The sequence below is a fragment of the Neomonachus schauinslandi genome, chromosome 16 (genome assembly GCF_002201575.2).
Source record: "Neomonachus schauinslandi chromosome 16, ASM220157v2, whole genome shotgun sequence".
In the NCBI taxonomy this organism is placed as follows: domain Eukaryota; kingdom Metazoa; phylum Chordata; class Mammalia; order Carnivora; family Phocidae; genus Neomonachus; species Neomonachus schauinslandi.
Window position 1 is genome coordinate 11,586,762 of NC_058418.1, and position 19,503 is coordinate 11,606,264.

General features: G+C 59.3%; 2 protein-coding genes across 3 annotated transcripts in view; one reads left to right on the forward strand and one right to left on the reverse strand.

Annotated features, from left to right (window-relative positions):
* Positions 1-14,336, reverse strand: part of GRIK5 (glutamate ionotropic receptor kainate type subunit 5) — a 54,007-nt gene extending 39,671 nt beyond the window's left edge. The window contains exons 1-11 of one of the 2 annotated variants that reach the window (XM_021692259.1): positions 14,090-14,336; positions 10,526-10,654; positions 10,058-10,222; positions 7,197-7,294; positions 6,935-7,100; positions 4,896-5,074; positions 3,452-3,505; positions 3,189-3,350; positions 1,597-1,749; positions 1,095-1,199; positions 878-985 (exon numbers count right to left, since the gene is read on the reverse strand). In XM_021692259.1, the coding sequence (XP_021547934.1) occupies positions 878-985; positions 1,095-1,199; positions 1,597-1,749; positions 3,189-3,350; positions 3,452-3,505; positions 4,896-5,074; positions 6,935-7,100; positions 7,197-7,294; positions 10,058-10,222; positions 10,526-10,604 (1,269 nt within the window). In that variant the 5' untranslated portion in view covers positions 10,605-10,654; positions 14,090-14,336. Of the gene's footprint in view, positions 1-877; positions 986-1,094; positions 1,200-1,596; positions 1,750-3,188; positions 3,351-3,451; positions 3,506-4,895; positions 5,075-6,934; positions 7,101-7,196; positions 7,295-10,057; positions 10,223-10,525; positions 10,655-14,089 lie in introns of those variants that run through there. The other variant, XM_021692260.1, reaches the window with a different exon arrangement.
* Positions 14,337-18,732: 4,396 nt separating this feature from the next.
* The window catches only part of ZNF574 (zinc finger protein 574), a 5,679-nt gene continuing 4,908 nt past the window's right edge, over positions 18,733-19,503 (forward strand). The window contains exon 1 of the mRNA XM_021692261.1: positions 18,733-18,878. The gene's annotated coding sequence lies outside the window, so the exon portion shown is untranslated. The remainder of the gene's footprint in view (positions 18,879-19,503) is intronic.

Below are 19,503 nucleotides of genomic sequence, written 5' to 3' on the forward strand. Positions count from 1 at the left end.
CTCACCAGGTCCTGTGCATCACCCCCCTCCTGACCTCCCGGCGGCCCGTTGTGCCAGGTGGGAGGTGGCAGGGTGCAGGGGTAGAGAGCACAGACTCCGAGCATGTCCCTCGGCTCCAGCCGGGATTCGCCCTGTGACCTGTTTCCTCGCCTTCGAAATGAGGAAAATAAGACAAGCCTCGTGGAGCAGCTGACAGGTTTATAGAGCAGCGCCTGGAAAGGGCCCAGCACGGTGGCTGGTGCAGACTGGGGCGCTCCATGTGTGTTTGCTGCTGCACGAAGGCCCCCTGGTCTCAGACCTGCTTAACTGCAGGAGCAGCACACACAGGGGCTCCAGGACCGCGTCCCTGGCTGGTGCTCAAGTTCAAGTATGAAGAGACTGTGGGTGCAGAGAACAGCGGCCACGGCTCAGGCTCTGGAGCCTCAGGGACATGACCTGGGGCAAGACGCCTCACCTCTCAGAGCCCTGCTTTCCACAGCTTTAAGATGGACATGAAGTGGTCACGTGTCAACACCCTCAGGTGGCAAGTGTGGCCAAATGACTACTCTAGTGATGGTGATTTTCGGGGGTCTACCCTGGACCAGACACCGTGGGAGGCGCCCTGCCTGCGTGGCCCCATGGGCTCCCCGTGACACCAGTCACTGCCACATCTGCTGTGTGACAGCCAGTTGGCAGAGCCTGTGCCCTCCCTCTTCCAGTGGCAATGAGGCTGCTGACACCCTGGCCACAATCAGGAGTTGCTGGGTGCACGGGTCACATTCCCTGCTGGTCTGTGCGCTGCGTGAGCTGAGGCATCCCCCTCACCAGGACTGGACTGGGGCACTGCTCAGGAAAGGCCCTTCCACCCACTGCCCGCCCCCCCCCAAGCGCCACTCACCAGAATGGTCGTGACCACCAGCGTCTTGTTGGCCAGCGTCTGCGACAGGTTGATGTCCAGGGTAGTGGCATTCATGGCCAGGGTCCGGTTAGAGTACCATACCCCGATCTGGGGCAGAGAAGGGTCCATCAGCACGAGCCCGGCCTGAAGACGCCTCGGCCTGCTAGGCCTGCCCCCACCGTATCGGGACTCTGGATGTTCCCCCAGGCCTGCTCACCTCGCGGTGGCCCTGCCGGGACTTCTCCAGGATGCGCAGGGTGTAGTTGGTCCTCTGCCCTTTGCTGTTGAACTCGACCCGCCCAGTCAGCCCATCATACTCTACCTGGCAGGGTGGGAGGCGGGCAGAGGGGGGCGGGGGTGGCAGGGGGCCCAGAGGCACAGGAGGGAGAGGCCCAGAGGGGAGGAGACAGAGAAGGAAGAGACAAACAAGAGAGGGAGAGGGACCAGGGAGGACCACAGTTAAAAGAGAAAGACAATGTGCCAGCAAAAGAAGGGAGGTGGGGCGAAGCAGCAGGGAGAGGGCAGTGCAGACAGGCAGAGGAAGGCCAGGAGGGGAGGGGCCACGGAAAGGAGGAGGAAGAGGTCCAGAGAAAGCAGGAGGGGGTGGGGTTGGTAGCAGCAGCGGGGAGAGGGCAGAGGGGCCACAGGGTGGACACAGTGAGTGCCCCGGCCTGAGACGGACGGCCCTGCCCCCTCGGCCCGCCCCGCTCCCAGCTCACCATGCGCAGGTAGTTCATCAGGCTGGTCCCGTGGGGCCAAATGTTGGCTGACGTACAGGCCAGCGGCTTCACGCCGATCTCTTGGCTACGGTTCAGCTCCCGGACGGCACTCACCACCACATGCACGGCGTCAAACATCAGGGCCGCCGACAGCTGGGGGGACAGGATGGGGAAGAGGCAGCTTAGCCAGGGCGCCCCAAAGCCCTCAGACAGCGCCCGTCCCTCCAGGAACGTGGAATCAAGCCGGCGGGCAATGAGGACAGGTCTCTGGGGGCCTTTCTCAGGGAAATCAGGTGGCAGTGGGAACAACGTGCGTGCTGCCCATGCCTCTGTGGGAGCAGCTCTCCCCGAGTCACACAGCCACGTGCCTGTTTGGGGGACGGGCACGTCAGAGAGGGTTTGCCTGGATGGCCAGCTGGGTCACCTCCACACGGAGGTGTCCGTGGGCCTGAGGGTGTGTCCCGGCATCTGTGTCTGCGAGGCTGATGCAGGTGCGGGAAGAGGGCCTGATTGCGGGAGGGGGGCTCATGCATGCAGGCTGGACACACACGACTGTCTATACAGAGAGGGGGTGTGGCATCTAGGGATTTAGGAGGCAGGTGAGCATCACGGTTGTGAGCCTGGGCCTGGGCAGCAGGCAGCTCTGAGCTGGAGGCCTGGCTCTCCTATTTCCACCTTGGTTTCCTTCCCTGTAAAATGGGGATAATTGTACCCTCTGCCTCCACGATCTAGTGTGGGGATCAGACAATGCAACACACGCACGAGCTCAAAACCGCCCGGCGTACGGTGAGTGAGTGATACACCTGGGGCGTCTGTGCGCATGTTTTCGAGAGTGCGTCTCCGCTGGCTTGGTGTGAGGGTCGGAAGGGCTGTGTTGTGGAGACAGGTGCAGGGGTGCACACGAAAGCGCCTCTGCCCAGGTAGGTCTGTGACGCCCGACGGCCCGGCTCCGTGACCGCATGTGTGTCTGCTCAGGAAGAGCGCCTCCGTGTCTTGGCATACGACTATGTGTCTGGGAACAGATACACGTAAGTATGCATCTTTGGTATGTCTGCATTCATTCAACATCTATTATTGGACCCCTACCCTGAGCCAGGCTGATTTAGATGTTGGGGATACAATGGTGAACAAAGCAGAAAGAAACCCCTGCCCTCGTGGAACTTAGTCTATCTACCCATATCTATGCCTAAGCAAACCATAGAGCAACTGCCGTGGTGATTAGATATGCAAGGACGGGTACTATGGAGAAAAATTCAGTAGGGAAGGGAGCTAAAGAGTGGGGAGTTTCTCTTTTTTAAGATGGGGGACCAAGGAAGATCTTATCACTGAGGGAACATTGGAGCACTGACTTGGCAACGAGGGAGTGAGTCACTAGTTCTCTGGGGAAGTACAGGTGAAGCAGCAGTAGGAGCAAGTGCAAAGGCCCTGGGGTAGGCGTGTGGCCGGGGCAGCATGGGAGGTGGCACGGGAGGCATCGCAGCCTGTACTTGGGAAGCGAGTGGGGGCGCCAGAGGGCTCTGAGCACCATCTGCTCGAGGTCTGAGGGGGCCCGCAGAAGTGTCTGTGTGCCCGGGAGGAGGGCGAGTGCTCACCGCAGGACCTGGGTAAGTGCTGACTTCACAGTTCTCCCTCCAGGACATGTTGAGGCTGCGCACAAACTCGGGGTAGAAGGGATGTGAGGTGTTGAACATGGAGAAGCCCAGGATGTTGGAGGTGTCCTCCACGATCCCGTCCAGGTGCAGGATGGGAAAGTCCTGGGGCCGAGAGGAAGGGGTGAGGCCTGGGGCCGGGCCCCACGCGGGGCAGACACCACGGGAGGGGTGTGGGGACCGGAGGGGCTAGATGGGGTACGCACCATGGTGGTGAGGATGTACTTGTAAAATGCTGAGGTCATCCCCAGCTCTGAGGCCTGGAGGACACCGGGCAGTGCGGAGGTGGCGGGAGAGGTGGAGACCCACGGGCAGAGCCGAGAAGATGCCGAGAGAGGAAGAGAGATTTAGAGACAGGCCTAGTGAAGACACCCGTGAGAAACGCAGTAAGAGACACCCCGAGACAGAGACAGGGAGAAGGGGAATGCGTGGGGGCAGAGGAAGACCTCGGTCCCTGATGTCGTGCTGCGTGGACCGGTGCCCCAGGTGGGATGAAGGTCTCGGTGGAGGAGAGAATGGCAACCTCAGATGCCCTCATCCCTCTTTAGGGCACTCACAACATAGCCTTCTGGACACAGGCGGGCAAAGGGACGCCTTAGAAACAGGGCAGGCTGGGAGGGTACCCTGAGCCTTAACCTTCTCCCCGTGCTACCCCAAAGCCGAGTGTGGGCTGCTACTGTATGCGGCTCAGCCTGGTCATAGGCCAGATAACCGCCCGCCCCCCCCCACCTTTAAGAGCACTTTGCAAGGCTTCAGCTGGAATCTCAAAATTCAAGTTTGGAGCCCCCTTCTTCACAGTCCTTGAGGAGGACAAAAGGAGGCCTCTCCCTACCAGGGGTGTGGAACTCCGTTCAGCTACGGTCATTAGAATGGTAAACAGCACCCCAGCCTGCGTTGCCTGAGGGGTAGGAGTCATCATCATGAGGATTAGGGAAGTGCAGGCTCGAGAGGAAAGTGACCGCTGGTCACTAGGTTCATGGGACCCCAGCCCCGGCCCGCCTCCCTCCCGAGCCCGAAATCCTTTCTCTAAGCTTTCTTGCCTCAAGGGCCCTGTGGATTCTGTCCACACATTTCCTTTACGCTATGATCAGCAGTGACACATGGTTTTAATTAAAAAAACAAAACAAAGAAACTGGAGAAAAATAAATAATACAGATCAGATTACAAGGACGAATTAAGAGCAGGGACGCAATGAATGATGAATGAATATGGGTCACCGCTGGAGGGCATGTGGCGGGCCGGCGGGAGAAGGTCCCGGCACTATACCCCATCTGGGTGCCCTTGAGCCAGCCCATCCCCCCCCCCAGAACCCCAGCTCCTTTGGCCACAAAATGATTATCACACCCACCCCACACGGTGGGTGGGAGCCAAATTCAAGTGCCTCCACGCAGCAGGACAGGTACTCAGTGAAGATCATGGGGAGCTCCCACCGCAGTGACCCACCAGGGCAGAAACTGTGCAGAGAGGGGAGGGAACTCTCCAGGGCCCAACCAGGGGTGCAACCGGGAAGCAGCCGAGCTAATCGTCTGCACGTAGGAAGCAGGTCTCCACATCCCACGGGACCACTGAGGCACATGGGCACAGGGTGACTTGCTATCACGCCACATTTCCACCCCAACCCTGTAGGGAATCAGACACTGGGGGACCCACCTTACGGAGGATGAGGTGGGAGATAGATGCGTTGGCGTCAATGATGATGGTGGACACCTTGTCGTCCCGGATCTCCTTGAGCAGCGGTGTGGGGTCCTGGCTGTCGTCCAGCATCCTCACCGACAGCGTCTCCTTGGAGATGAGGAAGCCACGCACCAGCTCCTCCAACCGCAACAGGCCTGGGGGAGCCGGAGGGCCCGGGTCAGAGTTCCATGGGAATTGCCCAGCGTAGGGGAGCCTGGGAGAGGACGAGGGCCACACTGCCCAGAGCGCGGTGGCTCTCTTGGGGGTTCTGGGCCCCGGGACCCCCTGCTCAACCTCCACGCAACTGTCTCCTGCCACCTTTCTGCCCCCCTGGGACGTGTGACGGGGATTTCACGTTGGCTCGTGCAAGCCACATTCCACTCCTGTTGCCCAAGCCACCAGCAGCCTGCCTGGGGCTCAGGCCTAAACCCTGATGGCAGCCCAGCCTCCCCACGCTCTCTCTCACCCACACCGAACAGGCCCAGGCTCCACCTGCAGAACTCGTCAGAGCCCAGGGTGCCGGCCCCCGCAACCACCCTGACCTGAACCCACTGCCTTCCCTCGCCCGCTACGACAGCCACACCTCCCCCCACCCTGAGTCTGTCCCCTTCACAGCGGCCACAAGCAAGTAAAGTAGAGGTGCTCCTCCTTGTGCCCAAACCCTCTCATGGCTTCTGGCTCCTTCCAAGCAGAGGCCCAAGTCCTCACAACTTCTGGGCCCCACTCCCCCTGCCTTCTCCGTCTGGTCTTGCACACACCTAGGCCACGCTCTTGTCCTGTGGCCTCTGTGCTAGCTGCTCCCTCTTGACCCAGATGCCCGCACAGCTCCCTCCCTCACCTCCTCGTCACCTCCTCAAAGAGGTGGTCACCATTCCACTTGGGATAGCACCGCCTTCCTACTTCCTAGCTCCTCCCACAGAAAGCCTTGGCAGGCGGGGGTCCTGGCCTGGCTGGAGCCCGCACTGCTCTATCTCCAATACCAAGAACAAAGTCTTGGCAGGCGTTCCTTAAATACTTTTGGAAAGACGATTTCTCCTGGAGGTTACCGAGCATGCCCCCCCCACCACCTGCACACCCACAAAGCCACCGGTCTACCGGACACCTCCACTTGATGGCCACAAAGACGCCTCGACCCCGACGTGCACCTCGACCTGACTGCTCCCTGCTTCTCGGGCAGAACCCAGTCACCATCTGTGCGGCACCTCTCCCTTTTCCCTCAGGACTCTCCCCAAACCCCTCGTGGCCCCTCTTGAGCCCACTGCCACCGCCCAACAGCTAAGCAGCATTGCCTCACCCTGCCTGTCGCCGGCCTCCCGGTCACACCCTGTGGCCCCTCCAGTCCGTTCTCTGTGCTGGGGTCAGGGCTCTTGCTGCGGTGCACCCGGCCATGTCCCCTGCCCCACCCTTTGTGGGAACCTTCCAGGGCCACAAGGCCGACACACAAGGCCCCAGATGAGCGTGCCTCCCGCACGTGCTGCTTCATGGCTCCCACACTCGGGCACCGGGCTTGCCGGGAGCTTCCTTGAGCCTCTCACAGGGGCCGCACTCCCCCGGACCCACAGCCTCTGCCCTGCCACACACGCCCCCTTCTCCCTGACCCCAACTCCCCCCCAACCTTTAGGTCCCACTCAGAGGCCCCTTTCTCGGCGACACGGGCTCTGAGGCTTCTAGACCCAGGTAGGATTCCCTTCTGTGTTCTCCGACAGTGCCCCACAGGGCCACTGACATGGATCACTCTGCGTCACAGCTGCTTGGCTGCCGTGTCCCCCACTGGCCCTGGAGTGACCTCAGGGACCACACCTAGCGCGCACCCACCGGGGCCTAGCAGGGGCCTTGCACACAGGTGCCAGTCACTAGCTGCTGACCAAATGATCTCTTTAGGGAGGTGGGCGGGTCTGGGTTCCTGAGGGGGAAGGATTGTAGGGGACGAGGGGAGCTTGTGCCGTGTGGGAGACTAGAGCTCTTGGGCAGGGGAATTTGGGGGAATAAAAACAAAACATCCAGTTCTCCCTCACACTCGGCCTTGGCGCAGATGAGGCTGGCCGAGGGGTAGTTGAAGGACTTGAGGATGCGGGAGACCGCCAGGCTGACGTCCTCGTTACTGGGGTACAGGCTGACGGACGCGAAGCGTAGGTACTGCAGGCGGGGTGTCTCCTCGGGACCCACCTTGATGTGGGGGATCTGGACAGAGAAGGAGCCTTTGCTTCTACCCTGTTGCTGCCTCCCCAGCCTCGCCTCCCAGGGACCCACCCCTACCCTGCCCCGCACTCGGCTCACCTCCTTCTCCCCACAGATATGGCTCACGGTGGAGGCAGACGCAGGGCTGGAGGAGGGCCCCAGGACAGACACGACCCCCTTGGGCAGGATCTGACACACTGCAAGGGGTGGGGGGAGACAAACGGCAGTCAGGGGCCCTCCTTTCATCCCCCACCTGGCCCGGGAGCACCTCTGACGCTTGGAGCTGCCCGATCCCCCTTGGCCACTCCAGACCCAGAGGCCCAATCCCCGACCCCACCCACTGCACTGGAGAAGACAGAGAGAGATGGGGAGAAATGGCAAGAGGGGTGGGTCAGATCAAGAGAGAAACAAAGGAAGGACAAAAAGGAGAGTGGGGTCCTCCTGGCTGCAAAGCTAGCACCTGCTTCCCCAGCCTCTGTCTCACTCCTCCTTTTTTTTTTTTTTTTTTAGATTTTATTTATTTATTTGACAGAGAAAGACATAGCGAGAGAGGGAACACAAGCAGGGGAAGTAGGAGAGGGAGAAGCAGGCCTCCCGCGGTGCAGGGAGCCCGATGTGGGGCTCAATCCCAGGACCCTGGGATCACGACCTGAGCCAAAGGCAGACGCTTAACGACTGAGCCACCCAGGCGCCCCTCACTCCTCCTTTCTAACCGTGCTACAATCTGGGGTACGACCCACAGCCCCTCCACCCCAAACCCACAGCCAGGGGGCCCCTCTCCGCCCCACATCCCAACATGGTTCTTCTCTTGCGTTCATTTGCTCCTCTTTCTTCTGATTTCTTTCCCCTTAAACACGTCCACATCTTGACACTGGGAGATAGAAGCTGTTGTTTTTGCCTGTCCAGTACCCATTCTCACGGCAAAACCCTAACTTCTCCTCAGGGAACTGTAGGTTTCCCAGGATTGGCCGGCACCCGAGCCAGTATCAGAACCACGCTGTCCTGGCCAAAGTGATTGGCGCAGAGATGGGGATGGGTTCAAACCAGGCCATCAAGAGCCTTCCCCAGCTTTCTGCTACAATTATGACTAGGTTTGCTATCCTGGTAAGATGTAAGTTCTGAGCTGTTGGGCTGGAATATTAGGGAGAGTATCCCTGAAAATGAAACCAACTTAGAGGAGATCAGGGCCCACAGATGAAGACACAAAGATTCCTGGGACATCATTTAAAGTTCCTGGATCAAGCCATGCCTGAAACAACCCTGGGACATCATTTGAGTACCTGGATCAAGCCATGCCTGAAACAATCCTAGGCATCATTTGAGTACCTGGATCAAGCCATGCCTAAAACAATCCTGGGACATAATGTGAGAACCTGGATTAAGCCATGCCTGAAATTAGTCCCTAGGCCTTCTAGTGCCATGAGCGGATAAGTTCTCTTTTTCCCTTAAAGCAGCTTGAGTCGGCGGGCGCCTGGGTGGCTCAGTCGTTAAGCGTCTGCCTTCGGCTCAGGTCATGATCCCAGGGTCCTGGGATCGAGCCCCGCATCGGGCTCCCTGCTTCGCAGGAAGCCTGCTTCTCCCTCTCCCCCTGCTTGTGTTCCCTCTCGCTGTCTTTCTCTCTGTGTCAAATAAATAAATAAAATCTTTAAAAAAAAAAAAAAAGGCAGCTTGAGCGGGGTTTCTGCCACATCCAACTAAAAGCATCATAGCTAAATACCTTACCTTCTAAACTTGATTCTTCTCTGCCTTCCACATTGGTGAAGGCCCCATTTCCACAAAGCAAATGCTTAGAAATGATTCTTGCCTTCAAGCCTTCTCTCAATAGGCAAATTAGTCACCAAGTCCTGTCTCTTTTTTGTCCTCAAATTTTCTCACATCTGTCCCCTTCTCTTTGACCCCCTCCTCCCCTGCCCTACTTTAGGGCTCTCAACTCAGGCATGCAACACCCTCCTCACTGATCACCCAAATCTAGCCTCCAGATTCACCTTCCAAAAGCCCAGCTCCCCGGCCTAAACCCATAGATGGCTCCCTTCTGCCTAGAGGTGAGGATGGCATCTTTCAGCCTGCCACTGTAGGACTCCTTGAACTGATCCACCCATGCCCAGCCTCACCTCTCATTGCTCTGTCACACTTCAGCCCAAAATTCTCTCACGATCCCTCCAAACATGTCCTAAGTCCAGGTAGTCGGGACAGGTGCAACCCCACACCCTGTTCCTTGGCTCCATATACCCACCTCCTCCGCTCCAGCTCCAGACTATAGTCATATGCCTGGAACACCATCTGCCTCCTCACCCTCCATCCCAGCTTCTCCTAGTTTGTGTTCTGTGCTGCACCAGTCAGAGAAGTACAAGAAACACTGTACCCCATTCTTCCTCTCACTGATTTGAAACAAACATGAATATAACAAAGGCTCTGATAAGGCCTGTAAGAAATCAACCAGTCTAAAACACCGAAGTCAGCATCTCCTGAAGGTGTACAAACCCAGCATTTCTGTTCAAGAGATACCTATTAACGTTCGCTCAATCTGCGAGGATCCAACAAATACTTATGCACCTCTACTATGTGGCTCCAGGGCATACTTTGAGCAATGCCACTCCTATATCCTGCTCAACTTTCAGAGCTCAGAACTTTAGTTTAGCCTTCTCCAGAGTGCCTTCGCTGTCCCTGCCCTGAGACTCCCTTGCCTCGCTGCCCAGGCCCATCATTACTCAGCTCTGGGGACTATGTCCCTGGCCAGCTTATCTTTCAAATGAGGCCCTCAGCTCCTATAAGGGGTGAACTGGGGCTGGCGCTCTCCCCACCTCCCCACACCCAGCAGCACCATCTCTGGGAAGGGAAAGGCAGAGCGAACATGAAGGAAGGAGCAGGTAAAGCTAGAAAGCAAGCAAGCAAGCTGAGGAACGGACTGAGGGCTACCAGCCTGCCCTGCCTCACCCCACACCCCCTGTGGCCCTGCTCACTGGTGTCCGTGGTCTCGTACTGGCTGTCCCGCTGAAGCTCAAAGATATCTACTTCCACCCGGGCCTTGGCTGGGACCTCGATGATCCCGTTGATCTGCTCCCGGGCCAGAGCCAGGGCCAGACGCTCACCTCGGCCGCACACCGTCTGGTCGTCCAGGATTGCAGCTGAAGGGACACAGGGGTTGGAGACCAGACTCTGGGTCCTGAGAAAGGAGAGGCTGGGATCCTAGACTCCTGGGCACTGAGGTGGGGGTGGGGATGCTGAAAGAGGGTCTAGGCTCCTGGACGTAGAGTTGGACAGAGCTGGGGGTCTAGACTGCTGGGTCCAGGAGGAAGAAGGAGCAGGGGGCTGCTCTTCCTTGTTGCTGAGGGGAGCTGAGACCTGAAGCCCAGACCCCCGGGGCCTGAGGGACTGGCACGCTCAGGGAGGGTCTCTGTGGAGGCAGGGCAGGGGCTGTAGGGCCTCACCCATGCGCAGCGATGAGAGCACCTGGCAGCTGGGGCTGGCGAAGGCAACAATCAGCAGCAGCAGCAGCTCAGCCGGCATCTTCCTCCCCTCCTCATGGGGACGCAGCTGCCGCGGCCCCCACTCGCCACCTGCAGGGAGCGCCCCCCGCCCATGGGCGGGGAGACTGCTGATATGGGGGGGCCTCAGAGCCCTTTGGTGACCACAGGCCCTGGGCCATTGTGGGTGAGCTCTGAAGGGCCCTGCCCTTGTCGGAAGCTGACGATACTGAGGGCATCGCCACGAAGGAAGCTCAGGCCCTGAGAGCACTACCAGCAAGGAGCTCCCAGCACTGAGTGGGATAGGCACGGGTGGAGGACATTCACAGCTACCAAAATGGGAGGGATCTCAGGTTAAGAATTCCAGGGACCATCCCCACTGCAACAGGAACCCAGGAAGTGCCACCCCCCCCAACCCAGTCCCGCCCCTGTCTCTGGGCAGGCAGCTGTTACTAGGCAACAGAAACTGGCTGGAGAGGATGCGGTGGTTGCTAGGCAACCCCATCCCAGGCCTCACTTGCCACTTTCCTGACGTCCCTGGCTCCCACAATCCCACGGGGAGAGAGGCCTGGACATCCGGGGTCTGGAGGGGAGAGTATCCGGGAGTTAAGGAAACTTGGAAAGAGAGGGAATGATGGAGAGAGACGGAGACACACATGGAGACACACAGATGGAGACAGATGGATGGGCCTGAGACAGCCAAGGGGCTTAAAAAAAAAAAAGAAGAGAGAGAGAAGGAAGAAACAGGAGACAAAAATAGGAAGAGAGGCTGAGGCAGAGAAAATACAGAGACTCAGAAAAGGGGAAAGAGAAAAAACAGGCAGAAATGCAAGAGAACAAGAAGATAAGACAGGAAAGGGAGGGGGATAGAGATAGAGAGGACAGAGGAGTTTCTGGGAGGTAAGGACAGGACTAGAAGGAAGAGGGAAGAGTCAAGAAGGCAGGGAGCCATGGGGGTGGAGAAAGGGCAGGGCAGGGAGAGGAGTGTAAGGCAGGCAGCAGAGAGGGAAATTAAGGCACAAGAGACACAGAATAGGACAGGGAGACAGAATGGAGAGAGAACACAATCCCACTTAAGATGCCAGCAGAAGTAGCTGGAAGAGAAGAGTGAGTAAGGCAGGGAGGGAGCTGTCTGCCAAAGCAGATGCCACACTGCAGCCCCCACCCTGCTCTGGGGAGCTGAGGAGTAGGGGGAGACAGTGCATCTCTGCTCTCCAGAACGGCTCCATCCCCAGGGAGTTAGAGTCCTCCAGGAGCCCCAGCCTTCTGTGGAGCACCCATCCCCTTCCCCCCCAACCAGGGAAGGAATGAGTTCAGCTAGATGCACAGCTTCACCTGGCCAAGAGCCATGTCCCGGTGGAAGGGACACTGGGTTTCCAGGGGAGAGGTTTACTGTGAGGCTCAGAGTGCTGTGAGGTGAGCTTGGGGGGTCTCCCTGCACCTAATCTGATCCCCATAGAAGAGGGGCTTGAGCTAGTGAGATAGCAGAGTGAAACCTGCCAGGGGAGGGTGGAGGCACAATGCAATGCTTCGGACCATCCTTGCAGCCAGGAAAACCTAGGCCAGGGCAGCGGGAGACCCTATCAGTCCCTGCTCTGCCCCAACTCCCACCTGACCTTGAGCAGGTCCCTCTCTCGGTGCCTCTGCAAAAGGCAGGCTGGGGATGGGAGGGCATCCTGGACAGGCTGGGGGCTGCAGATGGTCATTTGGATCTAAAGTGAAGGCTTCAAGGGTGGAGGAGCAAGGCAAGTTGGAGATCAGGAAGAACTCTCAGGGGGAGGGCTGTGGAGGGTGGGGCTCGGAGAGAGGCAGGAGCGAAGGGGGGGTCATCCCAAGACACCAGGGGCTTCTGGGGGCAAATCAGGGAACAGAGACTGGAGGACAGGGAAGCCCGAGGGAGAGACAGGAGCCAGGAGGGCAGGGTCCCACAGGTGGCAGACACAGGTAGGAGCAGAAAGACAGAGTGCGGAGGCCAGGGTTGGGGGCAGCGAATGGACAAAGACATACAGGAAGGCACAGACAGAAAAGACAGACCAAAAAGAAGTAACTGGGGCTAAATGAGAGACAAGGACATACACATGTTATCTAGAAGTGAGACACCAAGAGAAACAGAGACAAGACGGCCAGGGTGAGGCAGGGAAGCAGGCAGGCCTGAGCCCCATAGGCCCAGACACTTAGGCAAAGGCAAACAGCAGCCAACTGGGCAGAAGGAGCCGAGTCAGGAGCCCTGCCAGGGGAGGGAGACAGACAAGAGGGTGAGCAGGAGACATGGCCAAGGTGAGAAAGGAAATCGGTGAGACAAATGGGGTGAGGAAGAGGGCAAAGGAAAAAAAGACCACAGGTGCAAGGATTGTAGGGAGGGGGAAAAAATCACAAAACTCTGAACAGGAATAGGGCTAGGTGGAAAGAGACAGAGAAAAATGACTGTCAGAGCCACACAGCAGATGTAGAGAAGAGGAAGGGGCCAGTGGGACAGGCACAAACTAGGGGAGGGACAGTGAGGGCCAGGGAGGGAAATGAGGTGGGGAGGAAGAGCGAGTAATCTAGAGGGGCACAGGCAGGGACAGGCTAAGTGCCCATGTAAGGGGGCCCGGTCCACGTTGAGGTGCATCCACCCAGGGGGTCTGGAGGAGGGTGGTCGATCCCCAGAGCCCACAAACCCCAAGGCATGGGGAGGGATGAGGACCGACAGGCCAGCAGGATGCAGAAATGAGCAGAGGATGGGGAGTGCAGTGAGACCACCAAGGAAAAGGCAAAGTGGACCCCGGAGTGGCTAAGGAGAGAGGAGTGGATTTGCAGGAGGAGGGCAGAAAAGTGAATAGGAAGACAGCCTCCAAGTGCAAGGGCAGAGAAGGAGGACAGAGGAGCAGGGCCACAGGCAGAGCAAAGAGTGGACAGAGAGAAGTGGACAGAGCCACACCTGGCGGCGTGGGCACCACCAAAAGAGCCAGACAAGAGATAGGGGAGTTTTGAGAGAGAGAGAGAGAGATCAACAGAGAGACACCAAGAAAGAGTTAGGCTAACGGCAAAGAAGAGAGAAGTTGGACAGAGTCAGAGAGAGGCCCAGGAGAACACGAAATGGAGATTGTAAAATGGAAAGACGTTTCCAGGAGAGAGAGAGCGGATGGGATAGGGATGGGCCCGTGGCAGGCGGAGGGGATGAGCCTCCGAGGAAAGAAGAGAGTCAGAAAGAGAGAGAGAGCAGAGCCGGTCACCGCGGGACCGCGGCTGGAGAAAGCAGGGGCGGAGACTGGCCGGGAGTCCCAGACAAGGAGTGAGCCCACAAGTAAGAGCCAGGCAGCCCCTCAGGACCCCGGAGGCGGGGGGCCAGGGGTAAAGCTGAGCTGTGCACCCAGAAGAAGGGTGAGGAGAGGCTGAGGGGAATGGCGGTTGGGAGATGGGGGACACGAGGCAGGCCCCTACTCGGGGAGGGACAGGGGGACGTGGGGGCCCCACCGGCCGGCCTTGAGCCCAGCCTTCCAGGACCCAGGCTGGCCCCAGCCCAACCCCCGCCCCGCAGACACTCACGGATCCTGGTGGGACGGAGGGCTGGGCTCCCTCGAGGCCCGAGAAGACAGCGAGGAGATGCTCTGGTGCTGGGTGGTGGTGTGGCCGGGGCGGGGGGAGAGGGCAGTCCACAGGGCCCCCTCCCCCGCCGCCGACAGTGGCCCCCAACTAGTCCAAAACGGGGGCTCCCCAGGAGCAAGGAGGAAGGACAGGTGGAATCGGAGAGGGTGGGCCAGGGCAGGGAGGAAGGGGAAAGGAGAAAATGGAGGAGAGAAGGGGAGAGAGGAGAGGGGGAAGGAGCAAATGGAGGGGAAGGAGGGAGGAAAGGAGGAGAGGAAGGTGAAAACGGAAGGGGGGGGGGCACAGGCAAAGCCGGGGGAGGGGGAAGCCGGCCCAGGAAAGGGCCCCCGCCCCCTCCCCTAGCCGGGCCGGCCTGGGGGGGCCACGGGGGGCGAGGACTGGCTGGAGACCAGGAAGCCGGCCATCAGGAGGAGTGGGGGAGGGGAGGGCTGGATTGGGGGGAGGGGGCCACCCCTTCCCCCCTCCCCCCTGGAGCCTTGGCCCTGCCCTGGATGAGGCAAGGGCCTGGAGTCCTCAAGCCCTCAGCCCCCAAGGGAAAAGCATGCTAGGGGCGGGGAGAAGCCGAGGGGTGGAGGGGCCGGGGAGGACAGGGTGCTGGGAGACTCGGAGAGCTGAGACGGGGGCAGGCGAGGTGGAGGGATGGGGAGGAGGGAGGGAAGGATGGAGAGGAGCAGGTGGAAGAGGAAGGTGGAGGAGGGTGGGGTGTCCCGGAGGTGCAGGGCCTCGGTGGGAGGGCCTGGCCACGGACTCCTGCTCCCCTGCGAGGTGCAGCCGCCGGCTCTGGGTCCCCAGCTGGGCCTGCCTCCCTGCTGCTGGCCACCGCCACCACCGCCGCCGCCGCCAACACCACCACCACCACCACCACCTCCGCCGCCGCCGCCACCTCTCCTTCTCCCCTCCGAGGCCGCCGCCTGCCTGCCCGCCCGCCCGCTGCCCGCCACCCGCCGCCTGCGCTGGGTCCTGGAGCGCGGGGGGGCAGGGGGGAGAGAGAGGAGGGAGGGAGGGAGGCAGGGAGGAGGGCGGGCAGGAGGAAGGGAGGGCAGCAGGCGGAGAAAGAGGAAGGAGGGGAGTCGGGGGGAGGGGGAGCTCGTATTGGTCGGGGCTGGGGGGCCCGCGAGGAGAATGCTGATGAGGGGAAGGCGCTGCATTGGACGGAGGGCCCACCCCCGGGCCACCCTCTCCCCACCAGCTCCATGGCCTTCTCCTCAGCTCTCCCTGTCTCTCATCTCCGTGGGCTCCTGGGCAGGGCGGTGGCATGGTGGTGGAGAGGGCTACAGAGATGAAGAAAAATGCAGAGGAATAGCAAGACGGCCAGCAGAACTCACAGAGGTGGGCCAAGGTCCACAAACCCCACAAGGACAAGGACAGGGAAAAGCCCAGAGAAAAGAGAGATAAGCCTATGGAAACATGGGAGCAGACCAGAGACAGCTAAGGACCTCAGAGACCGACGAGGGCAGCTGGTGGACACAGAGAGCCCCCCAGGAAGATGGAGAGAGGCCCATGGGAACAGAAGGCACTCCTCGGACATGGGGAGTGGTCCATGGGGATGGGAGAAGGCCACAGAAATCGGAACAAGGACGGACGCATATCACAGAGACAGGGAGGTGGGCCAAGCAAAGTAGGAGGAGGTCAGAGAAATGGCAATGGAGGGAAACAGCTACCAGGAACCCATGAAAACAAGGATGTGTGGACACAAGAGGCCCCCTAAGGCAGGAGGAGCCAGCCCCTGGAGATAAGGAAGAAGCTCCCAGAAGTAGAAATAGCCCCCATGGAGGGGAAGGTATGGGTGGGGGGAATGGGAATTGTCTATAATGCATAGAGAAATCCTTGGGCCCCACAGACATGAGCAGGTGGCGTGAAGAGGCTCTCCTTCTCAAGCCACCACCTGAGCAGAGAGGCAGTGGGAAAGGGCAGGATGCTGGAGGGCAGAGCCAGCAGAAGTGGGAGGCTCCCTCTCAGGGAGCCCATGGCAGCTTCTCAGAGGAAACTGAACAGGACAGGGGGATGGAAGACAGAAGCAGTGACACAGATCTTAGAGTGGGGGTGGGTGATGCACGGCTGGGTGGGGGATGAAATTTGGGGGGAAGGAACATGACAGTTGGCGCCGAAGGCTGAGCCCGTGACTCACCACCACCCCCAATGCTCGTGATGGGGAGGAGACACTGACACACTCACGTGCAGCCCCCCAGCACACGTGACCATATGCCTTCACACACACACACACACAGCACATGGCAACCCTTACACCAGCCTGGCATAGAAAGCCCTCGTCCCATATGGAGCATCCCTGACATATGCCTGACACATACAATGGACCCTGAAGGACCATCAACTTTGCACACACCTCCTCACCCTACGTGGGCAACACCTATGGTCCCCCAACACCTACCCTCAGCTCCCGCAAAGGCTGAAAACCTAGACTCTCGCCAGGCTCTAGGCCTTTGCTTATGCAGGGACCCCAGCAAAGAATGCCTATCCTCTCTAAAATAAACCTACGCCAGAAATCTAGTCTCATGCCACCACCTTCACAAAGACTGATCCAGGCCTCAGCTTACTCCTGTATCATCAGAAGAGAAGGAACCGAGCTAGTCAACCCAGATAAACTGGGAAGTCCAAGCAAAAAGTCTGAGCAGAAAGGGGCCTGACATGCCAAGCTGGACCCTCGCGTTTTCAGGTGGAAAAGGGGGCTTCAGCAGGTGTGAGAACCTGCCCAACTGCATGGAGGCTATCAAAGGCTGAGTCTAGCTTCCAGGTTCTCTGGCTCCCTCCCCAGTTGATTTCACTCTGATGGCAAACCCAGATGACCAGCTTTAGAGCTCACACATTCCCACCAAGTTCTTTTCTCTACTTCTTGCGTTCATCCATTCGACATGCCAGGAGGGATAGGACATCCACCTGCCAGGCAGTAGTAGAGACTGGGGGCCAAGAGCATAGACCCTGGAGTTGATTCCTGGTTTGGAACCCTGGCTCTGTCTCCTCCTAAAGATAGGCAAGCTACTTAACTTCTCTGGGCCCCAGTGTCTTTGTAACGTGAGAACAGTAACTCCTCCCTCCTGGGGTTGTTGAGATGATTAAACTGATAAAGCATACAAAGCACTAAGCACAATAGTTGGCACATCATAACACACTCAGGACACATCAGCTATTATTAATGAGCTCCTTGAGGTCCTAATAAGAGTAATTCTTACATAGTGTTTACGCTGTGCCTCACAACCGTGACATAGGGGCTATTATCCTCATTTCACAGATGAGGAAACTGAGGCACAGGGGAGTTAACTTGTCCAAGACATTAGCTAGGAAGTGGCCGGGTCAGGATTTCAATCCAGACAGCCTGGTTTAATTACACTGGCTTGGTGTTAGGGATTTTAATTTAGTGGAAAGTTAGGACACCCAATTAGAAACCAATTGAAGGACACAGCAAAGCTGATGACTGAAGAGTCAGACCTAGGGTTGCCTCAGTAGATTTTAGCCTCAGGAAGGCTGAGACTCAGTTTACTCATTTGAGAAATGGTGGGGCGGGGGGCGGGGGGCGGCTAGAGAGAACAAATGAATCTCTTGCAGCTCCTCAGTCCTTGAGTTCAGAGAGTAGCTCTGGAAACATAACAGTGCGCTGCCAACGCCCTGAGGGCCAGAAGGGGAGATGAGTAGGGATGCACAGGAGCCCTTGGACACATGGAGACTCCACGGTCCAAGTGGCCCTGGGTCAGCCTAGAAAGAAGGCACCTTGGAAGGTATCAGAGCAGAGTCCATCTGCTACAGGGTCACTTTCTGCAGGTTTTCACCCTAGTTGTCCTTCAGGTCGTCCACACACACACACACACACACACACACACACTCCGTTTCTTCCAGTGAAGCTGTCCTTGCTTTTTCTTTATCCCCTCCATTTCCCCATTTCCTCCCTTCTTCAGGTTTTCCTCGTTCCCTCAGATCCCCGCGCTCCTTGTTTCCCTTTTGACATTTCTCCTTCCCCCTCCCCCAAGAGTCCCTCGGTTTTTCTCCCCTTCCTTCTTGCTGCCTCCGTTCTTCTTTCTAATAAAAGGAGTCTGGAGCCTCAGTTTCCCTTTTCACTCCCTCCATGTGCTTCGTGCTGCAGTTTCCCCTCCCCGCTTCGCGCTGACAGGTGCTTCACGTTCTCCCTTCACTCCTCGGGGCTTCCTGCGCCACCGTTCCCCCGCCCCCACCCTCTGAGTCTCGTGTGCCTCAATTTCTCCGACTTCCCCTCGAACCCGACGCGACTCCCGCTCGGCGCCCCCAAGATGGCGCCCGCAGCCTCGCTCCGCCGCCTGACGTCACCGCGCTGCCCTCCCTTCTTCAGGCGTCAGGCGGAGTCGACGAGCAGCTGAGGGAGGAGCATCCTCCAAGGGGCTTAAGGAGGCGGACACTATCAACCCGGGGGCCGGCCGGTGAGGGGACATCGCTGGAGGATTGGTTGGGCACTGCGGCGGATCCCGACGCTCCATACTATTGGCCCAAGGCTCAGAGACGTGAGCCTCGATTGGGCGAAAGGCGGGAGCCAGGCGGACGCTGATTGGGCGCGTTCGGCCGTTCGCGGAGCGGCCGAGGAGGAAGGTAGGCGGGGCGTTGCTGAGGGCGACTGGGGGCGAGAGCGAGGCTGCGGAGCAGACGAGAGGCGACGGCGGGAGCTAGAGAGGGCGCAGCGGTAGGGTGGCCGCGCGAGGCGAGCGGCGGCCCGGGCCTGGGCCCGGGGCGTGTGAGACGGCGGAGGCGGGTGAGTGCGGGCGGGCGTGCGGCAGGCCGGCCCGGCTCCCCCCCCCTCCCCCGCTCCCGGCCGCCCCATGCCACCCCGCCTGCGCACTGACGGCCGGAGGGGGCGCGCGCCGGGCAGGGAGGGCCGAGCGGCCCCAACGGCCGGCGGGGCGCGGGGGGGGGGGGGGGGGGGGCCGGGCCGGGAGGGCGGGTGGGGAAGGGGGTTAGAGTCGTGCTGGGCTGAGTGAGGAGGGGCGGGGCACGGGCCGGGGGCTGGGAGGGACCTGGGTGGGAAGGGAGGCGTTAGAGCTGCCCCCCCGGGAGAGTGTCCAAGGCTCCAGGGGGTATCGGGGCCGGGCCTGGTGGTGGGGCCGTCCAGGACCGAAGCGGGGTGGACGGTTAGAGGGGGCTTGCGTGTCTGGGGAGGGGGTTAGGGCGTGAGAAAAGAGGTAATTAAGTTAACATAAAGAGATAAACGTAGGTAAGCCTGGAAGGCATTAGACCAGTGAGAGGGGCTTGGTGTGGAAAGGTATTAGCAAATGAATATCCCTGGAGGGAGGATTTGGAGCTGAGGCAGAAGTCCGGGTATTGAGAACGGGGTTACATTAATGTGAAGGGAGTTGGGGCGGGGGGGGGGGGGGGGGGGG